This window comes from Sycon ciliatum, chromosome 12 (genome assembly GCF_964019385.1).
Source record: "Sycon ciliatum chromosome 12, ocSycCili1.1, whole genome shotgun sequence".
Lineage (NCBI taxonomy): Eukaryota > Metazoa > Porifera > Calcarea > Leucosolenida > Sycettidae > Sycon > Sycon ciliatum.
This window is the reverse complement of record NC_088654.1, coordinates 12343737-12367332: the sequence shown is the minus strand read 5'-3', so window position 1 is coordinate 12367332 and position 23596 is coordinate 12343737. Positions and strand designations below refer to the sequence as shown.

The 23596-nt window shown below is 50.2% G+C and overlaps 2 protein-coding genes across 2 annotated transcripts; one reads left to right on the top strand and one right to left on the bottom strand.

The window, feature by feature from the left end:
• Positions 1-156: 156 nt before the first annotated feature.
• Positions 157-2125, top strand: LOC135828570 (TBC1 domain family member 2A-like; the record flags this gene model as incomplete). The annotated part of the gene is given in 1 exon segment (XM_065341007.1): positions 157-2125. A coding segment is annotated over 1 exon segment (107 nt), but the record flags the coding sequence as incomplete, so codon positions are not given.
• A 704-nt stretch (positions 2126-2829) lies between these two features.
• LOC135828566 (uncharacterized) lies at positions 2830-23565 on the bottom strand. The gene is made up of 14 exons (XM_065341003.1): positions 23488-23565; positions 22261-22521; positions 14132-14464; positions 13197-13525; positions 12178-12316; positions 10082-10462; positions 9452-9523; positions 8521-8670; positions 7603-7695; positions 7118-7320; positions 6098-6269; positions 5146-5274; positions 4511-4633; positions 2830-4084 (listed from the first exon to the last, which is right to left on the bottom strand). The coding sequence occupies exons 1-14, from the start codon at positions 23525-23527 to the stop codon at positions 3846-3848; spliced, it is 2664 nt and encodes an 887-aa protein (XP_065197075.1). The 5' UTR covers positions 23528-23565; the 3' UTR covers positions 2830-3845.
• Positions 23566-23596: the final 31 nt, after the last annotated feature.

The following is a 23596-nucleotide window of genomic DNA, read 5'->3' as shown; positions in this document are numbered from 1 at the left end:
TGTACATCTACTGTGTGTGTGTGTGTGTGTGTGTGTGTACGTGTGTGTGTGTGTGTGTGTGTGTGTGTGTACGTACGTGTGTGTATGTGTGTGTGTGTATGTGTGTGTGTGTGTGTGTGTGCGTGCGTGCGTGCATACGTGTACTGTGTTCAGGAGAGCTTGCTGAGATGGAGAGCCTACGCAATACCCACCAGGAGTCTACATTCGAGTCACAGCGCAACGACCCCGCCATGATTGTCTTCAGCGATGATGACGACATGTAGATACCTGGTGATCCCCCTCACCAACTCACACCATCACTCCATCTTAGGCAAGGCAAGATCTCCTGTTTATTTGACTGTGGCCTTTGTCCCGGTGCTGGCTGCTAGTCATTGATTGTGGCTATCTGGTCTGGCTGAAAGTGGATCTGTCCTGTGTTGCACAGTCGGAGACTAGTGACGTTTTGATGTGCTGTGTACGTTTTTCTCCTGGTTCATCAACATGTGGGCCATTGACACACGTACTTGAATACGCACGTAATACGCACGTAAGCATGCTCAAACACACACGCATGGACACACACACGCATACACACACACACACACACACACACACACACACACACGCATACACACATACGCACGCACACACACACACACACACACACACACACACACACACACACACACACACACACACACACACACACACACCTGTACATTCATGAATGCGTCTTTAGCGCTATGATTGTTTTTTTTAAAAATGTTACTACTTTTGGTCAAGTATATTTTCACTTACTCTTGTGTTGCCTCCTGTTTCTACCTCAGGGCATGTACCCCTCAGGGCATGTACCCTGATCTCTCCTGTTTCTACCTCAGGGCATGTACCCTGATCTCTCCTGTTTCTACCTCAGGGCATGTACCCTGATCTCTCCTGTTTCTACCTCAGGGCATGTACCCCTCATGGCATGTACCCTGATCTCTCCTGTTTCTACCTCAGGGCATGTACCCCTCAGGGCATGTACCCTGATCTCTCCTGTTTCTACCTCAGGGCATGTACCCTGATCTCATTTTTTCTGTCTCTGTTGAAGTGTCTGGCTATCACTCCGCTTGTGCGGTGCACTTTGAATATCTTCTTTTGTTTTTGTTTTTCTAGCGGCGTCAGTGTTTCGCAGGCGTTTTAACATCTGTTGCCTTGTTCTTTTTGCATTGATTGTATGTCTGTTAGTACTGTTGCTGCTGCTGCTGCTGCTGACACTTGTTGCCAGTTCTGTTGCTTCAGCTATCAGTGTCGTCGCCACCGTGCCTGTAGTGTCGGGTTTGGCAAGTGTTCCGTGTGTTCCTCCGTGTTTGCTTGTTTTCCCGTACCGGCGCCTCCGACCATCCCGTCGTTTGCTTGTCCATAGTTCTAGTCCGCATAACAGTGATCAGTTGGAGTTTCAGCTCAGCACCGAGCTCTGGATTTTCGCTTCCCACGCGCAGCCTGCCAGGGACAGGCGCCACCGATACGTTGATACACCTCTGAGGACACTCTAGCCTCCTTTCCAAGGTCAGGTAGTGTGCTTCCCCTGGCATGAAGCTCATTTCGTTTGCTGAATGATCTTTTTGCGGAGAGATGCCCCCTTCTTCTTTTTTTATTCCATGCCAGCGGCTCAGTAGACAGCATAGCCTATTTAACAGTTACATCAACTCTATATCATCTGTGCTGCTCAGTGACCATCTAACTAGATATATAACCCCCAGTAATAAGTATGTACGCCAAGTACCTTGCCCTTCCTACAGCCGTTCACCGGTTCAGAGTGTGCCCTTTCAAGCATTGACCGGGACGTTGTTTCGCAATGGTGTACTCCGTCACGCACCAGGATTTCGCTTCCTTTCCGTCTCAATCGCCACCTTGCCCCCCCCCCCCCCCCCCCCATTCCCATGTGTCTACCTTTATAGTTCGTTGGCTGGTGCGCTTTTTTCTGTACGCGTCTTATCATGTTTAAACCTTTGAAGATATTTATTTCCTCACCCTGCCCCTAACCGTCTAGTACATAGTCTCATGACCAAAATAATGATACATTTTAGCTGTTGAGGATTCCTTACTACTGACTATGTAGCTATGGTAACTGATTGTGCCTGTAAAATAAGGAGTAATTACCGTATGCGTGTTTTTGTGATGCAGTGAAGCAGGCGTGACGGCCGTAATCTGAAGATATCCTGCTCTTGCCGGGGGCTTTGCCGCCACCGATTCCCCCTTGCCCCCGCCTGGGGAACCCTCCGGAACCCATCTGCCCCCCCCCCCCCCCCCCCCCTCTCACAGACCCTTGCGGCTATGCAACGGGTGGTGTTTTATTGTACTCCCCAATAAGAGGTTATGCGATACACGTCATTATAGTACGTTTGCCACCCCAAATTCTTCTGTATAGGGGGTTTCTGTACCTGCTTTGGGCATTTTGCCACCCCAACTGGCTCCTATATATGGCGGATTTGACGTTATCGCATAACAGCTGGTGGAGACTCTTCCACGGACTGCCATGCTGTATACAGCCTCGCGTATGATAACTCCCGGACACTGGTGGCACCTGTTGTGTACACTAAGTGACTAACTGTATTGCAAGTCACACGGGCGCTGCCATGATCACAGAAACAGCCAGCTTGAGCCTGCGCTGCACAGTAAAACTGCCCAGATCCGGGCAGGTTGGGACCAAGCACTAGAAAAGCCAATTTTTGTGACTCTTGATAGGTCAGAAAGGTGCGTGGTAGACGGACGTGCCCGGGTCTTAGGAGTTTTACTGTATTTTGCGACTGGCCACGAGCATGCCACACAGTGCTGGCAGTCAGTCGCCACACATTGACGGCGTAGAGATCCGATAGGGAGGAAACTTTCAAACATTCGAATTTTCAATAAAACATAATCCAGCTGCCTAAAGGTTTTTGCAGAGATTTCTGAGATAACACAATCAGAGAATTTGCATCATCGAAAGAGATACGAATTGTAGGGGAAATGGAGGGGAGATTGTAAGAGTGTAAAGTGAAATTTGCATTATATTACTAGTATTAAAAAGGAATAAAATAAATTTGAAAGAAACGTCCTATAAAAATCTTTCATAAACACATCTGTATTCATTGGTTTGACGGAAAGACGCAAACGAGAAAAGTCCGAGGAAAAACTTTTAAATTGTGATATTATTGAAAAGGAAAGAAAATTGTACTTGTAAGATGCACCTGTCTACTGGCTTAGGAACTACGAATGTCTAATGAGTGAGTGTCTATACATTTAACTATAATTTATTTTGGCAATGAACATCTTTACAGAGGAAGTTTGAAAACAGGCAAGCCTAGAGACGACAGAGATAGAAAGAAGCGCAGCCAAGCCCAGCCTGTTCGCAGTCAACGGACACCAAATCATGTTACGGCAGACAAAGCGCTTTTCTTCAGAACTCCACATCGACTAACACCGCGCAGCTGTACGTGATAACACAAAGCAGACCGCTGAGAGGACAGCCATTCCTAAGCACACGTTGCACACCTCAGTGTAGCACATTTCCTTCAACTGTGGTGGCAAGCGCACGTGGCGAGAACCGGACGCATTCTCTCGGTGTTTACTGAGTGAGCGTAAAAATTTAATGTTAACTCGGCAGTGCCAAGCACGCAGTGTACACCCACCAGTGTGCACGGACGTGCGCGCGCGGGCGGGCATGCTCAGGAACGCTTACATGGGCTCAAATTGAGAAATTGCCGGATAATCGTGAGCTCACACGAATAAACTGCACACACACACGCCCACGCACGCACACACAAACACACACACACACACACACACACACACAAATAACTAGCAGCACTTCGCACACCTTGGCCAGTGATTTCCAAACACAGATCTCACTGCGCAAGAACCAGTCCATGCTGTCGCCTCATTTCCTCTTGAAGCTTGTCGAAGAGGACCGTGTTCGAGCCGATGGCGCTTCGCGCAACGCCCCAGCTGTCGAGAAGGCCTCGTTTGCTGTTGATACCACGCGACTGCAGTGTCTGTGCCATCGTTAGCAACCTGTTCTTGTTGAAGCCGTAGCTTGACAGCGTCTTGCTGAGCATGATGTCTAACGGGGTGGAATCCGTGATGGCTGCATGAGCAAACACGTATATAAACGCGCACAGATGCATATACACATACACACGCACAGATGCATACACACATACACACGCACAAAATCCAGGGCTTCAGAGTTCGGCAATAGGACATGCACATTCCACCCGAAATATCCAGGACAGCCTGCTCACTCACATACATGTACACACACACACACACACACACACACACACACAAACACACACACACACACACACACACACACAAACACACACACACACACACACACACACACGCACACACACACACGTACACACACAAACACACACACACAAACACACACACACACAAACACACACACACACACACACACACACACATGCACGCAGATCATAGCGGCAATGCAAACACAAGACAGCACGGATCTTCTGGCACAGCAAACAGGACATATTGCACTTACTTGCGTCTTCCCTCTGCTGCTTCTCAAGTTGCTGGCGGCGAAGGATGAACAGTTCAGCATGGTTTGTGACAACAGAGAGTATTTCCAGTGCTTCAAGCTGCATGGAATCAGAATACTGACGATCTGTACACGGAAAAAACGAACGCACGCATGTGCGCACCCAAGTATGCACACGCGCACACATACACATACACACATGTGTGTGCACACGAATGCACACATGAACACACACACACACACACACACACACACACACACACACACACGCACGCACGCACACACACACACACACACACACACACACACACACACACACACACACACACACACACACACACACACACACACACACACACACACACACATGTGTGTGCGCACGAATGCACACACGAACACACAGATGCAGACACACACAGACACCCACAAACGCACGCACGCACACACATGCACACACGCATGCACACACACACACACACATGCACACACACACACCACACATCACACAAGAAATATGGACAACGTCAAGCACTAGACCAAAAGTAGAGGATACCTTTTGGCTACACCAGTACATGTATAGTAACGGAGTGTACCATGCCTGGGCCCTATCTAGATAGATACTATTAACTGTTACTGACCTTTTCCTAACTGATTGTCGAGGAAGAATCGCGATCCATGCATGGCTCTCGATAGTTGCACAACGGCATCAATGTACATCTCTGACGGATGCTTGGCACAGTTGGTCACCACCACCAGCGGCTCCATTCCTAGCAAGCAGATTGCAGTAAGAGGAAATGGATTCAGAGCATGGGACAATGCTGCTGTCCGTACGTGTGTGTCTATACTTGATAATGCTGTTCGCACCCGCATGGTCATACTTGTACTTGATAATGCTGTTGTTACATGTAGCCGAAAATCCATACTTGAGGGTGGTGTTCGTACCCGCACATTTATACTTGATAATAGAGGGGTTAAGACGCACTGTATTCCCGACGTGACGCGCAATTTCACGTCAAATTTGGCGTAAAACTCCAAATTTCGACGTGAGCTGCAGGTCACTCACGTTGTTTTTCGACGCGCGCGCGCATAACGTGAGCTGAACTTTCCCGTCACGTCAGAAATAACGTGCATCTTAGCCTCTCTAGTGCTGGAGTGTCTGCACTCGCACACTCGGCACTCTTGGATATGCCACATGCTATTATCAAGTATGAACATGCTAGTGCGAATACAGCACAGTCAAGTATCAGCATATAGCTACTGCCACCAGCACAGTCAACACCACAACCACTACCACGCCCCTGCCACCCCCTCCTCCCTGCCGCTGTCGCTGCCACCAGCACCAGCATTAGCACCAGGATTAGCACCAGCACCATCAGCAGCACCAGCATTGGCACGGTGCCACCAGCATTAGCACCAGCATTAGCACCAGGAATAGCACCAGCATTAGCACCCACTGAGCACCACCAGCAGCACCAGCACCACCAGCACAACTGTGTTGCCGACCAAGAAAGCACCGATGAATAAGACAACGAGAAAAGAACGACACTGTGCATCTGCAGCCGGGATATCTTTACAAAACACTTTACGTACCGCGGAAGCGCAGCCTGTTTTTGGTGAACTTCCGGTAGAAGTCCTTCAGCATTCTCGGGTAGTTGCTAGCACTGAGGTCGCCGTTGAGTGGAATTTTCCCCTCGTCAATCACGATGATGAGGCCGTGGATTTGTTCAGCCAACGGACGCGCCTCAACACGGCACTCAGTGATCTGAGGGCATAGACATGAACAGGAGAATGAGACGACACAACTCACAAACACGCAAACATTCTCTCTCCTGCCATGATGAGAGAGAGATAGATAGATAGAGATAGAGAGAGAGAGAGAGATAGAGAGAGAGAGAGAGAGAGAGAGAGAGAGAGAGAGAGAGAGAGATAGATAGAGATAGAGAGAGATAGAGAGAGAGAGAGAAAGACAGAGAGAGAGACAGAGAGAGAGACAGAGAGAGAGAGAGAGAGAGAGAGAGAGAGAGAGAGAGAGAGAGAGAGAGAGAGAGAGAGAGAGAGAGAGAGAGAGAGAGAGAGAGAGAGAGAGAGAGAGAGAGAGAGAGAGAGAGAGAGAGAGAGAGAGAGAGAGAGAGAGAGAGAGAGAGAGAGAGAGAGATGGAGCAAATAAACAGACAGAGAAACCAGTCAAGAATGCATACAATGGAACTTGCTTGGTACATACTCTGATTAAACATACTCTAAGTCTTGCTTAGTATCTGCATCTGCGCCTTGATCCTTGAAGGGTGGTGGCATTCCTACGGAACCAGCTACGCTACCAGCGCAGTGATGCGGTGGTGTATCCCTAGCAAACCAACGGTATGACAGGGTTTTCTAAATTTCTATAATTCATGATGACCTAAACAACAAACTTCGTTGTGAGATTGGTTTTACGCAGCATAGATGCGGAGCGGCTCATCCTACTTTATGTACTCTTGGCTCTACTGTACTATATTCTACAGTCGCAAATCACACACACAAACAGTTGCAAGTTTTGTCAATTTACGAGGCAACTTTTCTTGACTTTTTCCAAGCACATTTTTTTCTAAAGCACATTCACTGCTTGCACGGTACCTCGGAAAGCCGCTCATCGCTCAGCTGGCGCATGTCCTCATTGTGATTCAGACGACCCTCGAGCACGCCGTACGCCCACAGTTTCATCTCCAGCTCCACAGCAGCAGCATCGGCATTGTCTGAGACGACCATGGGCGGGGTGTCGACAAGGCACACACCGCCGAAATGCCAGCCTGGACTCACGTAGCGAGTGCAGCCTTCGTCTGGGCAGGGATGTGTATCGAAATAAAACATAGGCGGATCAGGGCTGCTGTTGGTCTTTGCTGAGCTAAGTTGTGTGAGTGTAAATGTGCTTGTGTGCATGTGTGTTTATACGTGTGTGTGTGTGTGTGTGTGTGTGTGTGTGTGTGTGTGTGTGTGTGTGTGTGTGTGTGAGAGAGAGAGAGAGAGAGAGAGAGAGAGAGAGAGAGAGAGAGAAAGAGAGAGAGAGAGAGAGAGAGAGAGAGAGAGGGAGGGGGGGGGGCAGTTAGAGACCCTAACCTTACCTGAGCTAGCTGTGGTGGCAACATGACACGGTGATTGCGTACTCTGACTAACCACGGACGCAAGCATATTGACAAGTGAACTCTTACCAGCACCTTTAGAGAACAACCAGAGAAACAAGACCAACAGCCATCTCTGCACATTCTCAAGGCTTTTCATTCCATGAAGCACTGTATATTGAAGAGGTAGTGGTGATTTCTTGCAGGTTTGTCAAGTTGACGGTCCGGTTGACATATCGTGTGTGCTACATGGTAGTCAAGAGTCAGTCAAGACTCAAGTCAGGGGAAAGGTGCGAGCTCTAGCAACCACCTTGAACAGCAGATCATTCCGGACGATCTCGAGGATGGACGTTTTTGTTGCTGTTTTTACTAGGGCTCAAACGGTTAGTCCGATTAACCGGTTGCAGACCGGTTACGAAGAATTTACGGTTAACCGATAAAGATAACGGTTACGCAGTAAATTTTCAGTCAATTTTTCAAGTATCAGGTCGTTGCAAAGTATGCACTTTCGCAGGCTGTCGCACGTGTACGCAATTTCTGGGCTGTCAACTAGGTCATATCTGGTCTCTTGGTGTGAGAGTATGTATGAATGAGCATGCAAGAGAATGTACATGTGTGCGTTGTACTGAATAGGGTACATTTTTTGAATGAGTATAGTCAAATACACGGTTTAAAAAGAGTCCGCAGGATTGCCGGGCCGTGGCTTATAGGTTATAACCGTTAAACCGACCGTTAGCTTAGCAGTTAACCGTTAGGGGTAAAACCGTGACCGTTTGAGCCCTAGTTATTACTTCACCATAGACACAGGCAAAATCTGCCTTCTCACTGTGCGTATTGCCACAGTTCTCGCAAAATGATGAAGTATTTCCCCAGGCGACTACACTGACTACACACGTGTATCAGATAGAGTAAGCACTGTACCTTGCATGCCCACCACTGCAATGTTCAGCTGGCCAATGTCTCCCGTCCGCAGTCCGGCCAGGTGAAACCGCGCAGCTGTCGTCACCGAGGGGAAGTGGTAGTTGACGATCTCCTCCCGCCGCGCCGAGATAGCGTCCACAACATCTTGGCCTACATGTTTAGAACAGATACAGAGCACGGTGGGTTTTTTCGACATGGGCCAAAACCTTACAACAGTGATAAGTTCCAACAAGCACACACGGATATTGCAGGGGCAGGGGCATCTGAACCAGTGTAGGTGCGGCCAAAGCCACACCAATACTTTAGGCTTGTGATTTTTCAAGCATTACAAAATAGGCTATCAGGGCTCAATTTTTGCAAAATGTTCTCATGGTAACCCCCCTACCCCCTCCCCCCCCCCCCCCCCACTGGTCTCACCAATGTGGAATACTTTTCTTAATGTACAGAACCTGCAAATGGATACAGTAAAACTGTAGTGGTCGTCTGTCCCAGAAAACCACTACAGATAGGACCAAGGGACGTTGTTTCCAGTCTAAAGTCCTTGGATAAGAAGACCACCCATACATAGGGACCACACGTTGAAGATCCCTTTGAGCAGTCGGAAAAAGGGGAACGAAAACATGACCTTTCATAGGGTCAATATAAACAGAAGGTAATATTTTCCTTGGAGACAAGTAGCTATAATACTCAATAGTAATGTTAGCACAAACTTCAGGCTCTTCAACAACATGGTTTTCACAAGTATAAACAAAAAAACAAATAACCATATGAAAATCATGATGTTGAAGAGCCTGAAGTTTGTGCTGCTATTGGGTGCAGATTTTCATAGAAAGGAAAACTGACGATTCTGAGGCTTGCTAAAGTTAACGAAGCAGAGACAAATCTCCTCGCTCGCTACAGCAAAGAACGCACTAAACACGCAGCACCTCACCGGAAGTGTTCTTCTTGCCGAGCCTGGAGAAGACACGGCGCAGAGACTGGCCAATGGAGGATCGGCTTGCACCTGTGCATTCACATGGCATGTTGGAGAAGGGAAGGGCAACATACACACCATCAGTACAAATCCGAGTTGTTTTGAATGTGAAAGCAACCGTGACAAGGAAACGTGGTCGCCATGGTTGAGTGGTCGCCATTACAGGTTTTACTTGTTGCAAAAGAAGGAGGGCTCATGCAACATACTGTATAACATACCTCCAGGAAACGTGAACATTTCTACATGTATAGACGAGGTAGTGCACAATATCCAACATCAGATGACAGGACATTGACATTCAGGGTCCTCAAAAACTACTTTAGATCCACTGCAACTGGGAGAGCATTGTTACAACAGGGTATGCTATACCCAGGGTACTTCATACTGAAGTGACATTGCAGATGCTTCACACGCCACACACATGCACACACATGCACACACGCAAACATGCATGCACATGCACACACGTACACATGCGCACACACTTATTGTTCTCCCTCCCCCCCCCACACACAAACACACTGCAGCAGATAGACAACACACGAAATCGGCCACAACCCTTGAACGCAGGCACGAAACAAGATTTACCAGATTGAGAGAGCGTTATCTGCGGACCACGGAGGCGATTAACGGACAACACGCCATGCTGTGCCAGAGTCTTGTACACCTCACTGTCCTTATTGCGGCACTGCTCGCCAATGTAGCGTGCAAGCATGGCCGGCAGAATGGCAAGGAATCGTCCGGGAGCTGACCCACCCGTCATGGCGGCGGTGCTGGTGGTGCCGGTGCTGGTAATGGTTGCAGAGCTGGGCTGAGCACTGGCCTGAGGCCGCGGCAGCGTGCGAACGGACACGTTGCTTGCCTGCACGGCACAGAGCTGGGCCAGGCACTTGGCCAGGCTAGCGGACAGAGCCGCAGCGGCATCCTGGCTGAGTGCGTGCGTGTCGAGCCGAAGGGCCTCCTTGGCCTCTGCATGTCCATAGCATTGGGAGATACAAACAAACACGCACTCGGATCTATGTCACGCATCCTCACAACCCTATAAACGCCGTCTGAGATACAATACTACAGTAAAATCGGTGACTCACGACCACACCTTGGTGCCAGAGAAAGTGGTCTTTAGTGGCAGGTGGTCCTTAGTTAGAGATTTGCACTGCACAACCATAATTATATGAATGTGAGACCGCCACGGTGCCTGGCAAAGTGGTCTGTAGTACCAGGCCGGTCGCTAGTCACGGTGGTCTTTAGTTACAGGTTTTAATGTAGTGCCAGGCTGGTCGCTAGTCACAGTGGTATTTAGTTACAGGTTTTACTGTAGTACCAGGCTGGTCGCTAGTCACGGTGGTCTTTAGTTACAGGTTTTACTGTAGTAGCAGGCTGGTCGCTAGTCGCGGTGGTCTTTAGTTACAGGTTTTACTGTAGTACCAGACTGGTGGCTAGTCATGGTGGTCTTTAGTTACAGGTTTTACTGTAGTACCAGGCTGGTCGCTAGTCACGGTGGTCTTTAGTTACAGGTTTTACTGTAGTACCAGGCTGGTCGCTAGTCACGGTGGTCTTTAGTTACAGGTTTTACTGTAGTAGCAGGCTGGTCGCTAGTCGCAGTGGTCTTTAGTTACAGGTTTTACTGTAGTACCAGGCTGGTCGCTAGTCACGGTGGTCTTTAGTTACAGGTTTTACTGTAGTACCAGGCTGGTCGCTAGTCGCGGTGGTCTTTAGTTACAGGTTTTACTGTAGTACCAGGCTGGTCGCTAGTCACGGTGGTCTTTAGTTACAGGTTTTACTGTATATTAATTAGATTTAATATTCTTCGAATGTTCTGGCCATCCTGAGGCTCATGTTCTATTCAAGTTGATGGAAATGCTAGTAGTGAACGGGTTGTTTTACTTCCTGAGCTGCTTGGTTGGCATCATATGGGCCTATTGGCTTTTTAAAATTTCAAAGTCACACTGGACAGGTACTGTGCCAGCAATTATTGAAGGTGAAAGAGTAAATTGGTTTCGCAAATTTGACTTCATCTGGTCAACAACCCCACCATCACCCATGGTGGTCAGGCAATGTCTGGCGGAGTTAGCAATCTACTCCAACGCGAGATCTGTGAGCTCACAACTGCCAGGAGAACAGGAATGACTCGCTGAGATTCAAGCGGTTCCGGAAAGAATTCCAATGAGCAACTGCTCTGGAACATTACAAAAGCTGCTGTACCGATGTAAACTGTCTATTTACTGGCTGCTGGCTACTCTGGCTACTCTGGCTACTCTGGCTACATTTCATAGGCAGAGCACTCTGGTGCTAGAGCGACGAGCTATCTTAATGTCTGTGGTGCCTCCTTTGCACCATGGCTGGTAGCTCGGCTTGCTTAACGCTCGTAGCTGTACTGATGAGGCCTTTACGGCAAAAGCAGCTTGCTGTCTACAGCATTGGATATTCACTGGGTATAACATAGGGATAAGAAGAGCTCTCACTATTGCAAACAAATACCATCGCTCCAGGTCCCTTGGTGTTCATCCTAAAGGGATTTTTTACTGGGAACACAGCCCAACAAAGAGACATGTGGAGACACAAAACAAAACAAGACACAGGGGATGTAGGGACGACGTGGCGATGTACAGGGAGCAATTTGAGAGTACATAGATTGCAGGTAGATACAGAGGCGCGGAGGTTGTCATGGTTGAGATAGCACTCACCTGTACTGATAGGCCTGTATGACGGTGAAGCAAGCTGCAGGAATGACACACTGTGCGTGTTGTCACTGGATCCCGTGGATCGAGCTGACGCCGACAGAAGGTGAACGTCACGACTCCCTAGGAACGATTGAAGCACAGTCTGCGGCAGGTATGTGTGTGTGTGTGTGTGTGTGAGAGAGAGAGAGAGAGTGTGTGTGTGTGTGTGTGTGTGTGTGTGTGAGTGTATGTGTGTGTGTGTGTGTGTGTATGTGTGTGTGTGTGTGTGTGTGTGTGTATGTGTGTATGTGTGTGTGTGTGTGTGTGTGTGTGTGTGTGTGTGTGTGTGTGTGTGTGTGTGTGTGAGAGTGTATGTGTGTGTGTGTGTGTGTGTGTGTTAGAGAGAAAGAAAGAGAGAGAGAGAGAGAGAGAGAGAGAGAGAGAGAGAGAGAGAGAGAGAGAGAGAGAGAGAGAGAGAGAGAGAGAGAGAAAGGAGCAAAACAAATAATCGAAATCAATTCTTGACACATCCAGCTGCTATGGTCGCATACATACAGCCAAGATGAAGATGATCCTAACTTAACCAGTCCAGCTCCAAAAACGAGTAAGTGACAATATACAAGCAATCCTCATACAGTCACATCCATGATCCTTGTCTCATAACAAGTTAGAGCAGGGCTCGAGAACACTGGTAACCGGCTAAGAAATCAAATACAATGAAACCTGTTAAGGCGACCACTCGGATAAGGCCACACTTTGAAGGTCCCTTGAGCGGTCGTCTTAGACAAGTTTTACTGTAGACCGAAACCTATCTTTTAAGACGAACACTCAAGGGACCTTGAAAGTGTGGTCTCTGTTACCAGGTGGTCTCCTTATCCAGGGTCATTCGACTGGAAACTGCATCCCTTGGTCCTGGTTTCTGTGGTCTTCTGGGACAGGTGGTCGCCTTGAGGCAGGTTTTACTGTAGCATAATATCAGAGATAGCACACCATGATACAGTACATACACCGGATAACTCTATGTGTGTCTATTGACTAAGTACCTTTGCCACAGCGGATATATCAACACCGTGGTGTGCTCGTCCCGTCTCAAACTCCAGTGCCAGGAGTTCGGCAATGCACTGGCGGTGTTGCCCGCTGCCATCGTCCGCGCCGTCGGGACTTGCATGCCGAATGTCGTCCAGGCAACGGGCGAGCTTGGCGTGCGCTTCGTTGGTTGCCGTGGCGACCTTGTCGGCAGGAATCTGCGCGTCGAGCAGCCGGTCGTGAAGGTGAGAAACCAGCGAGAGCGAGGACAAGCCGACGCGCTGATCGGAACTTATCTGATACGCGTCGTATAGGCTGTCACAGATCGTGCGGCAGCACGCACGGCCTGGGGCAGCAAACAGGGAAAATATTGATATGCTTCATTACATAGCAGACTCAGCGGAGGACTTTCAGGTTTCTTGCAACTCCGAGTTTCATGCCGCGAGGCAAACATAAGACAACTGATGCTATGCCTAATTTCGGTTTCCAAGCACGCTTCCTGAAGAAACATGGCAACTTGTTTCTTCTGGCGGCGGGATGAGAATGAAAGACTGGGATACTTAGTTAGCTAGCAGGGTAACAGAAAACCTGAAAACAGTTATCAGCATTGCAAGCTGGGGCGACGGAGTGGTCTGTGCATGTGTGTGTGCGTGTGTATGCATTTGTGTGTGTGTGTGTGTGTGTGTACGCATATGTGTGTGTGTGTGTGTCACGGGGGGGGGGGGGGGGGGAGGGGGGAGGGGGGGGAGGGGGGGGGGGAGGGGGGGGGGAGGGGGGGAGGGGGTGGTGGACAGAAACAAGACAAGCATGAAAGGGGAGGATGTGGTTGGGGCGAAACCGGGCGGGGTCCGAAGTCAAGCGGAGTGGGGCAGGGCAGGTGACGCCCCCCCCCCCCCCCGGGCCCCGACCCGGAACTGCCGAGTAGGCAGGAATGAAGAACGTGAGTGCTCACCGAGTATGCTAGTCACGGTGGTCACGTCGACAGCCTCAGCTACATTGACGGACGCCGGAAAGCAGACGGGCTGCAGCCAGAAGATGCCGAGGGCCCGCAGCACGGACGGCTGGAAGAGAGCCAGCTGCAGGAGACGTGCGTAGCAGCTGGTCGGCATGGCAACCAGAAGACGAACGCTGCCGGAGCGCGTGGCCTGAATGAAGCTGATGGCGTCGGGCGGGCAGCCCAGCAGGCCGGCAGTCTGCAGGCGGAACAGGTCCTTCTTCTGATCAAACTCGTGCAGCGGACCGCGCAGCTTCAGTATGACAAGGGTCGACGGGTCGGTTTCCTTGCCTTTACAGAGTTCAAACAGACATGGACATACAGTGCAAATACAAATAAACACACATAGTTCAACACAATGACGTGTGCAGCAGGCCAGTCATGTAAACCTGGCTTGCCATTATAGCAGTCGGTATTACATACCGGTAATAACCACACGCAATTATTAAAAAAGCAATGACGTATGCATCAGATCAGTCATGCCAGCCTGGCTTTGCCGTGCTAGCAGTCTGTCTGTGATTCTCCAGTGGTACACCACCGACTATCCAGCAGAAAGACTGGGAAACGACAGGCTTCGACTTCAACAGCCAGAACAAGAACAGCTGCTGCGTACAGTAAAACCTGTAACTAAAGACCACCGTGACTAGCAACCAGCCTGGTACTACAGTAAAACCTGTGACTAAAGACCACCGTGACTAGCAACCAGCCTGGTACTACAGTAAAACCTGTATCTAAAGACCACCGTGACTAGCGACCAGCCTGGTACTACAGTAAAACCTGTAACTAAAGACCACCGTGACTAGCAACCAGCCTGCTACTACAGTAAAACCTGTAACTAAAGACCACCGTGACTAGCGACCAGCCTGGTACTACAGTAAAACCTGTAACTAAAGACCACCGTGACTAGCAACCAGCCTGCTACTACAGTAAAACCTGTAACTAAAGACCACCGTGACTAGCGACCAGCCTGGTACTACAGTAAAACCTGTAACTAAAGACCACCGTGACTAGCGACCAGCCTGGTACTACAGTAAAACCTGTAACTAAAGACCACCATGACTAGCAACCAGCCTGGTACTACAGTAAAACCTGTAACTGAAGACCACCGTGACTAGCAACCAGCCTGGTACTACAGTAAAACCTGTGACTGATACGTTACTATTTATTCGTGAAGACTTGGGAACAGAAACAAAACATGTCATGAGAAAGAACAACAGGAAAAAGAAGCACACTCAACTAATCTGTGTGTGTGCGTGCATGCAGTACAACTATGACGTAATGAATATAGATACACATCACGCCCCTTCGAGATGTTGCGAAACCTGTGACAGCAACATCTATCATAAATAAAACAAAATGAAGAATGAAAACAACAAAGCAGAGACAGCAGAAATTGACATTAGTGATCAAGAGTGTCAATCATAGGACTGTCCATGATGCGAACCAATGTTTAAACGCTGGGGTGGCTTGCGCTGACGTGCGCTGCGGCGGGACGGCGGCGGCGGGGAAGAGGCGTCAGCAGCAGCCGGTTGGACAACAAGCGGTGCAGGCACAAGTGGGCGATACGGACGCAGGAATCTGCGGTTCCGCCAATAAATGCGACCACTCGGCAACTTCACTAGGTAGTCCCGATGATTACCGACAGCAACAATGATCCCACGAATAGACCACTGCTTGGTGCGCGGATGCTGAACATCCACGTGGGTGCCGAGGCGGAGCTGCGGCAACGAGCGACGAGTTGACGACTTGTCTGTGACGGCATCGTCGGATGGCATGGCAGTCTCATCACGTGTCGTCGCTTTGGAGAGCCAGGATGAATCAAACTCCTTCCAATGTGCAATGACGAATGACTGGAGAGAGCGGCCATATAGGAGCTCAGCGGGGCTCTGACCAGAGGAGCCAGGTGTGTTTCGCCATTCCAGTAGCCCTCGGCGGAAGTCATCTGTGTCAAGATTGCCATTCACGGTTGTCTTGGTGATAAGACGCTTCATGGCTTTGACAGCAGCTTCGGCGTGCCCATTACTCTGCGGGTAGTGGGGAGAGGACATGACATGGTTTACCTGCCAGCGCTTACAAAACTCAGCAAACTTATGCGAGGAGAACTGGGGACCACCATCTGTACACAGCACAGCAGGAACACCAACATCAGAGAACCAGCGACGGAATGCTAGTATCACGTCATGCGATGAGGTGGTGCGGCCAGTACGCGCGACACAGGGCCAACCGGTCAAACGATCTGCATACACAAGGAAGTCGTGACCTTGACAAGTGAACAAATCGGCAGATGCACATTCAAACGGGAGTGTTGGGGTTCGGTCGTTCAGCAGGGGCTCAGCTGGCTGGGACGACTGGTGTTCGCGGCAAGCAGGACAAGAACGAACGAGTGTATCAATGTCCTTGGTGATACCGGACCAGTATACAAGCTGACGCGCACGAGACTTAGTACGCACTAGGCCTTGGTGTGAAGCGTGGAGGTTGTGCAATACCTGAGCACGCAATGATTCAGGAACAACAATGCGGTTGCCCTTCATCACAATGCCATGGTCGACGGAGAGATGCTCACGTCCATTCCAGTACGCACGTAACGGAGCAGGCAACTTCTGCTGGCAATCAGGGAATCCAGTCAAGATACACTCTATCAATGACTGGTACGTGGCATCTGCAGCTGCAGCTTCCCGCAGCTCTGCAACCTTGAGATTCGCATTCGGCTCAGTGTCCGAGTGCACCATGCAGATCTGAATGCTGCGGCAATGAAGCGACGGGGCTTCACCAAGCTCATCAGTGGTGGAAGGAATGCCAACAGGATTCCGGGACAGCGCATCGGCGAAGGCATTTTCAGAACCTTTTCGCCAAGATGCCTGCAGCTGATAGGCTTGGAGCTTGAGGCGTAATCGTAGAAGACGCGGGTTCTCGATCTGATCCAACGAATATGAGTTGATGATCGGAATCAGGGGCTTGTGGTCGGTGACGACTTCAAATGGCGCACCAGACAGGTAGATGCGGCATTTGCGCACGGCCCATACTACAGCGAGCATTTCCAACTCGATGACAGCATAACGTGTTTCAGCATCAGACAGGTAGCGGGATCCACACTGAATAATACGCCACTGATCATTCTGCTTTTGCCAAAGCACGAATCCGAGACCTCTTAGAGCGGATGCATCGGTTTCAAGCCGGAGGTCTTGACCAACTTGATAGAAAGCGAGAACCGGAGGAGACAAGAGAGCTTCCTGCGTCCGTTCAAACGCTGCAGTGTGGCTAGCGTCCCACATGAACTCACGGGAGGTCTTGAGCAGGCCACGCAGAGGATTGGTCAACTCGGCTAGATGTGGAGTGAACTCGCCACATTGGTTCACTAGACCGAGGAACGAACGGAGATCGGTTCTGTTGGCGGGTACTGGAAACTGGCGAATACCGGACGTCTTATCATCGTCGACGACCCAGCCATCAGGCGTGACGTTGTAGCCGCAGAAATGGATACGTTGCGTACCGAACACAAACTTGGCGGGGCTGAACGTGATACCATGCTCCCTGGCGCAGAGCAGAATCTCGCGCACGTGGCTGACATGCGACAGAAAGTCGTCGTCGTACGCTAGGCAATCATCGACTACCTTGCCGAGACGCGGGATGGCAGAGAACGCAGCATCAGTGCGCCGGTTGAACTCATCCCCAGCAGATATTAGACCCTGCGGGTTCCGTAGATAACGATATCTGCCGTACGGGGTGATAAACGTGGTGAATTCCTGAGCAGTGTCACTGAGAGGAATCTGCCAGTAGCCGTGCCTTGCATCGAGCTTCGTAAAGAACTTAGCAGAGCCAACTCCAGAGACAACGTCACGTGCCGTATGTACGGGATGCGCGGGACGACGGACTTGGTCGTTCAGCCGCTTGAAGTCAACTGTGAGGCGCTTCTCAGTGCTGCCCTTCTTGTCTACTATGACAATCGGATGGCACCATTCACTGGGCTCCGTCACTGGTTCAATAATCCCGTCGCTGACCATGCCGTCGAGCTGAGTCTTGATCTGGTCACGGAATGCATACGGTATTGGTCGAGCAGTGTGCACACAGGAAGGCTTAGAATCATGCTGTAGCTCAATTTCCATTGGCGGACCTTCCATTGGCTTCAGACCGGAATCCGAGAAAACGTCAGCGAACTCTTGCAGGAGCTGCTCACGTGTCCGCGCTAACTCAGCATCACTAGGATGAGCGCATGACGAAACAGCTGCACAGATCTTGGGTGAAGATGCACCCTCGTGTTCAGCGGTGAATTGGACTGGCCAATCAGGTGGGAGAAACTTCAGCGCACGCAATGAGGTATGAGAGAGCAGGGCATCGTGTAGACCCTTGTACACATGGATGACGGTTTCATGCTGCGTCTCACCGACTCGTAGAGTCGCACGTATCTTGCCCAGGTTGCGTAGCGGCTCACCGGTCACAGCCTGCACACAGTCGTGGTCGTCATCTAAGTTCTCGACGAACCCACCGATCTGCGTGAGGTGCTCCTCACCAATGGCATCAACGTCGCTGCCTGTGTCTGGTGTCCAGGACAGTTGGGATGGCTGATCCTCTGTTTGCAGCATGGTCGAAACAGGTACTGTGCGACGGTCCACGCGAGACGCACGCTGTAGCTTCAGCTGTCCAAGCTTGGCAGCAGAGCTAGTCTTCGGCTGTTTCTGGCTCTTGCACATTCGCTGAAAATGCCCAATGCCATGACAGGAGTTGCACTTCTTGCCCTTGGCAGGACATACAGATTTCGTGTGGTCAGAACGACCACAATTTGGACAAGTGGACTTGGCCGCACTTGATGCCTCACTTGGCTTAGAGTCAGCTGGCTTGTGACGTTTCTGCTGCTTGTACGCCGACTGCTTGGCAGCACTTGCCTGGAGGCCAGGACTGGGCATGTGTGCCTTGGTGTGGTATGCTGCTTCCTCCGTCCGACAGAGGGTGACAGCCTGGTCGAGCGTGAGACCATGAGTTGCGAGCAACTTGTGTCGCGTCTCATCGTTCCGCACACCAATGACGACGCGGTCGCGCAGAGATTCCTCCTTGAGGGTACGGCCGAGGCCTTTGCACTGCGCACAGCAGCGAGCATCACACGTTCCACATAGGCTGTGTGACAAGAAGTCGCATGCACTTTGTAGTTCACACAGGGCTGTGTAAAACGCATCAAATGATTCTCCAGCTTGCGGGACACGCTGGTAAAACTCTATGCGGTCCAACAGTGGATTACGTTGCCGTCTGATATACGCCTGAATGCGCTCCAGCATCAGGTCGACGTCAGCTGAAGCTGGTATGCAAATAATATCCTCTCGGATAAAACGTCGCAGCTCCTCATCGAAACACTGACGGAGTGTTGCCACTCTGGCCTCACGAGCCTGGCTGGCCAAATGCTGGCAAACACTAAAATCTCTCCAGCTTTCAACGAAGGAGTGAAAATCAGCCAGCGTCGCAGACGACAATAAGTGTGGGCAGGAAACACTGTTCACTGGCCGTGGTGCTGAGGTCTGCGAGGTGGACAGAGCTGGTGCTGAGGGCTGCGGAGTGAACTGAGGCTGCGATGGTGATAGCGACCTGCTCTGAACATTCTTGAACAGATCTTGCATCGCCTTATCACGAGCCTCAGCTGCACGCATCTGCTGCTCCATAAATTTCATCAGGACACCCATTTGAGATTCCTGCTGTCGCTCGGTCGCGGAGGACAGGTCAAATCCGGTATCGTCCTGTGATTGTTCCATTACGATTAGTCACTCGTCCACGAGTACGAACAAAATACACTACTAAAATAATTCAACTGAGACAGAGTTTCGATCGCGGAAACTACTACTTCATACGGAAAAACCAACTGGGCCCGTGCAAACACTACAAGGTGCGGACACAAGGCACGGACACAGGAAAGAACAAGTTCACTGCGCCATGATACGTTACTATTTATTCGTGAAGACTTGGGAACAGAAACAAAACATGTCATGAGAAAGAACAACAGGAAAAAGAAGCACACTCAACTAATCTGTGTGTGTGCGTGCATGCAGTACAACTATGACGTAATGAATATAGATACACATCAGTGACTAAAGACCACCGTGACTAGCAACCAGCCTGGTACTACAGTAAAACCTGTAACTAAAGACCACCGTGACTAGCAACCAGCCTGGTACTACAGTAAAACCTGTAACTAAAGACCACCGTGACTAGCCACCAGCCTGGTACTACAGTAAAACCTGTAACTAAAGACCACCGTGACTAGCGACCAGCCTGGTACTACAGTAAAACCTGTAACTAAAGACCGCCGTGACTAGCGACCAGCCTGGCACTACAGTAAAACCTGTAACTAAAGACCACCGTGACTAGCGACCAGCCTGGTACTACAGTAAAACCTGTAACTAAAGACCACCGTGACTAGCGACCAGCCTGGTACTACAGACCACTTTGCCAGGCACGGACGGTCTCACATTCATATATTATGGTTGTGCGGTGCAAACCTCTAACTAAGGACCACCTGCCACTAAAGACCGGTTTCTCTGGCCCCAAGGGGTGGTCGTTAGTCACAAGTTTGACTGTAGTTCAAGCCATGAGAGATAGAGAGAGAGAGGGGGGGGGGGGGGGGTTGGCCTCAACCAAAGGCATAATTAACCAAAGACATAATTGGAAAAGAATTCGGGTGGACACACCCATTCCCATAGCGCTGCACATCACATCCGAACCAGTTCCATTATTTTTACAACGTTTCGGCACTTGGCCATCGTCAGGTAATAACAATGAATACCGTGGAAGCCACACAAGAGCAGTATATACGCAGAGTGTATATCCGGGGGACAGGATGTATGTATGCAGAAGAATGTTGTATATCAGCTGAAGTGCAAAGAATGTCCGGAACAATATGTTGGTGAGACTGACCGCTTTCTGGAAACTCGCCTGGAAGAACATAATGGTGAGGCAAGACGCCAGGAACTCGACAAGCCATGGGGCCAACATTTTCGTACCACTCACCCTGGATGTAAACTTAACTATGGGCAAAGTGCATTCTCTGCAGTTGAAGTAATAGGAAGAGAGCCTGATCGAGCCCGTCGCAAATTGCGCGAGGCGATTGAGATTCGTGATGCCAAGCCCCATGTGAACATAAGCACCGGATGGGATTTGTTGTGAATTTTCTCAGCTTCCCCTGCTGCTACTTCAATATCACTGAATAATTATAATATGAGGCGGGTCACTCAAATCCATTCTGTTCCTGATGCCTCGTCGCGTCCCTGGTGGTAACAGTTTGGCATGGAAGTTTAACCTCATAGTGCATTGACTCATGGGGCTCCGTGCTCCCTGCTGTGCTAGAATTAACACCATAATTATTTGGGATGTGCCCTCACTTCGTAGAGCACAACGGCGCGCTCTTCTTCTCCGTGATGTGCACAGTTGCACCTTCTCTCTCCCCCCCCCCCCCTCTCTGTATAGAGGTGACATAGCTCGCATCATTTTATTTTTTGGCGCTACACTCTGCGTAACGCCATTCACAGAGCACAATGCGCGCTACTTTCTGCTGCTTCTCCTTCGTGATGTGCTAGTTGCGCCTTTTCTCTCTCTCTCTGTCCCCCCTTCTGCATACTAGGTGACATAATTCGCATCTTTTTTGGCGCTACACTCTGCGTATATACTGCTCTTGTGTGGCTTCCACGGTATTCATTGTTATTACCTGACGATGGCCAAGTGCCGAAACGTTGTAAAAATAACGGAACTGGTTCGGATGTGATGTGCAGCGCTATGGGAATGGGTGTGTCCACCCGAATTCTTTTCACAGATGAAGCTGCAGGAAGCCTCAGCCCTTCTTCAAGCATAATTGGAAAGGCCCGAATTCAGTGCATGTGTTGGCCTTTCTTGAGATGTGGTCTGGTTGACTGACATTTCAAATAGGCACAATGATCACATTGTACTTCATAACAGTTACATTATTCACTGTATAGAGGAAGTTGCATTTGCCATGATCGGCGACTTAGAGTCATGTTGCTGGTATGAATGCGGTTGGGCGGAGAGTGCATGTGCTGGAGGTGGAGCAAATTTAACAATGATCACAGGCTGCATCAGGCTTGTGCATGCCATACCCAAGTAAGCTGGTGCCGGGTCCTTCTCCGTCAACGTGATGCGTATGCGATCCTCGCCTAGCGCTTGGACGTTGCTCACTTTCACCGGGCTGGCATCGCCGAGTCCTAGCATCCTCTCCATCACCTGCTTGCAGTTCTGGCCGAGGGAGAAGAGCGAGGAGGGACGGACGGTGTAGTTGCCGCGATCGTTCGCATCTCCCTCGCCAGGAGTGTCGTCCACTGGTGTTCCAGTGACTGGTGAGGAGTGATCCTGCTGTGAGCCTGTGTAGGAATGCCAGCAGAACAAGAAAGAAAATATAGGGTGTACACAAGAAAGAGGGAGAGCAAGAGAGAGTGAGAGAGAGAGAGGGAGAGAGAGAGAGAGGGAGAGAGAGAGAGAGAGAGGAGAGAGAGAGAGAGAGAGAGAGAGAGAGAGAGAGAGAGAGAGAGAGAGAGAGAAAGAAAGAGAGAGAGAGAGAGAGAGAGAGAGAGAGAGAGAGAGAGAAAGAGAAAGAGAGAAAGAGAAAGAAAGAGAAAGAGAGAGAGAGAAGGAGAGAGGGGGAGATAAGATAGTGAAAGTGAGAAGAAAACATAACATTTGCAAAGTACACGCATGCACCCATGGCAAGACTGTGTTCCGGCGTTCACTAACCGAAGCGGCAGACACCAGGCCAGGATAACGTCACACTACGTCACACCCACGTACATGCATGCCCATTCAAGCACCCACGAGCGTGTGCATGCACACACACACATTATTTAGTGTGGTGCGGTCAACCATCTGAAGTGCTGGGGAGAGGGGAGAGGGGGGGGGGCTCGCTCGATAAAAAAGTAAACTTAGAGCCTGAAACGATGCATTCCATGAAATCACAAGGAAGCTGGTGGAAAACGTGGTTCGTTCAATACCGTAGTGTCAGTAGCGTGAGTTATGTAAATGCATGTAGACACATGCACCCACCCACTTCCATTCACACATGATCATCGCTGAGACGATGATACACATACCCCCCCCCCCCCCCCCCCCCCCCCCCCCCACACACACACACACACTTAGGAAACACGATGCCCAACAGACCTGTGACAAATCACAAGATTCAAAGAGGAAGACAGAGAGACAGAGAGAAAGTGAGAGAGAGAGAGAGGAGAGAGAGGGGGGGGGGGGGGGCAGCAAGATTGAGCAGACATGGGGGGGGGGGGGGGGGGAGGGGGGGGGGGGTAGTTCCCCCTTGACAAGCCCACCAACCGTACCTAGTCCACCACCTCTGGAGAAGCGCTGCACAAAGCGCATCAATTCGGTCGTGATCGATTCGCGTGCATCCTTGGTGATGGCAGGACGATAGCCTTCCCCGCCTGCAAC

Bases quoted from the DNA above. Each gene is read 5' to 3' on its own strand.
- LOC135828566 (XM_065341003.1), bottom strand. From the start codon at position 23,527: ATGCGCTTTGTGCAGCGCTTCTCCAGAGGTGGTGGACTAG. The intron at 14,465-22,260 runs GTATGGCATGCA...AACTCTGTAAAG, and splicing joins CCCGGCACCAGCTTACTTGG to GCAAGGAAACCGACCCGTCG. The intron at 7,321-7,602 runs GTAAGGTTAGGG...ATCCCTGCCCAG, and splicing joins TGCCACCACAGCTAGCTCAG to ACGAAGGCTGCACTCGCTAC.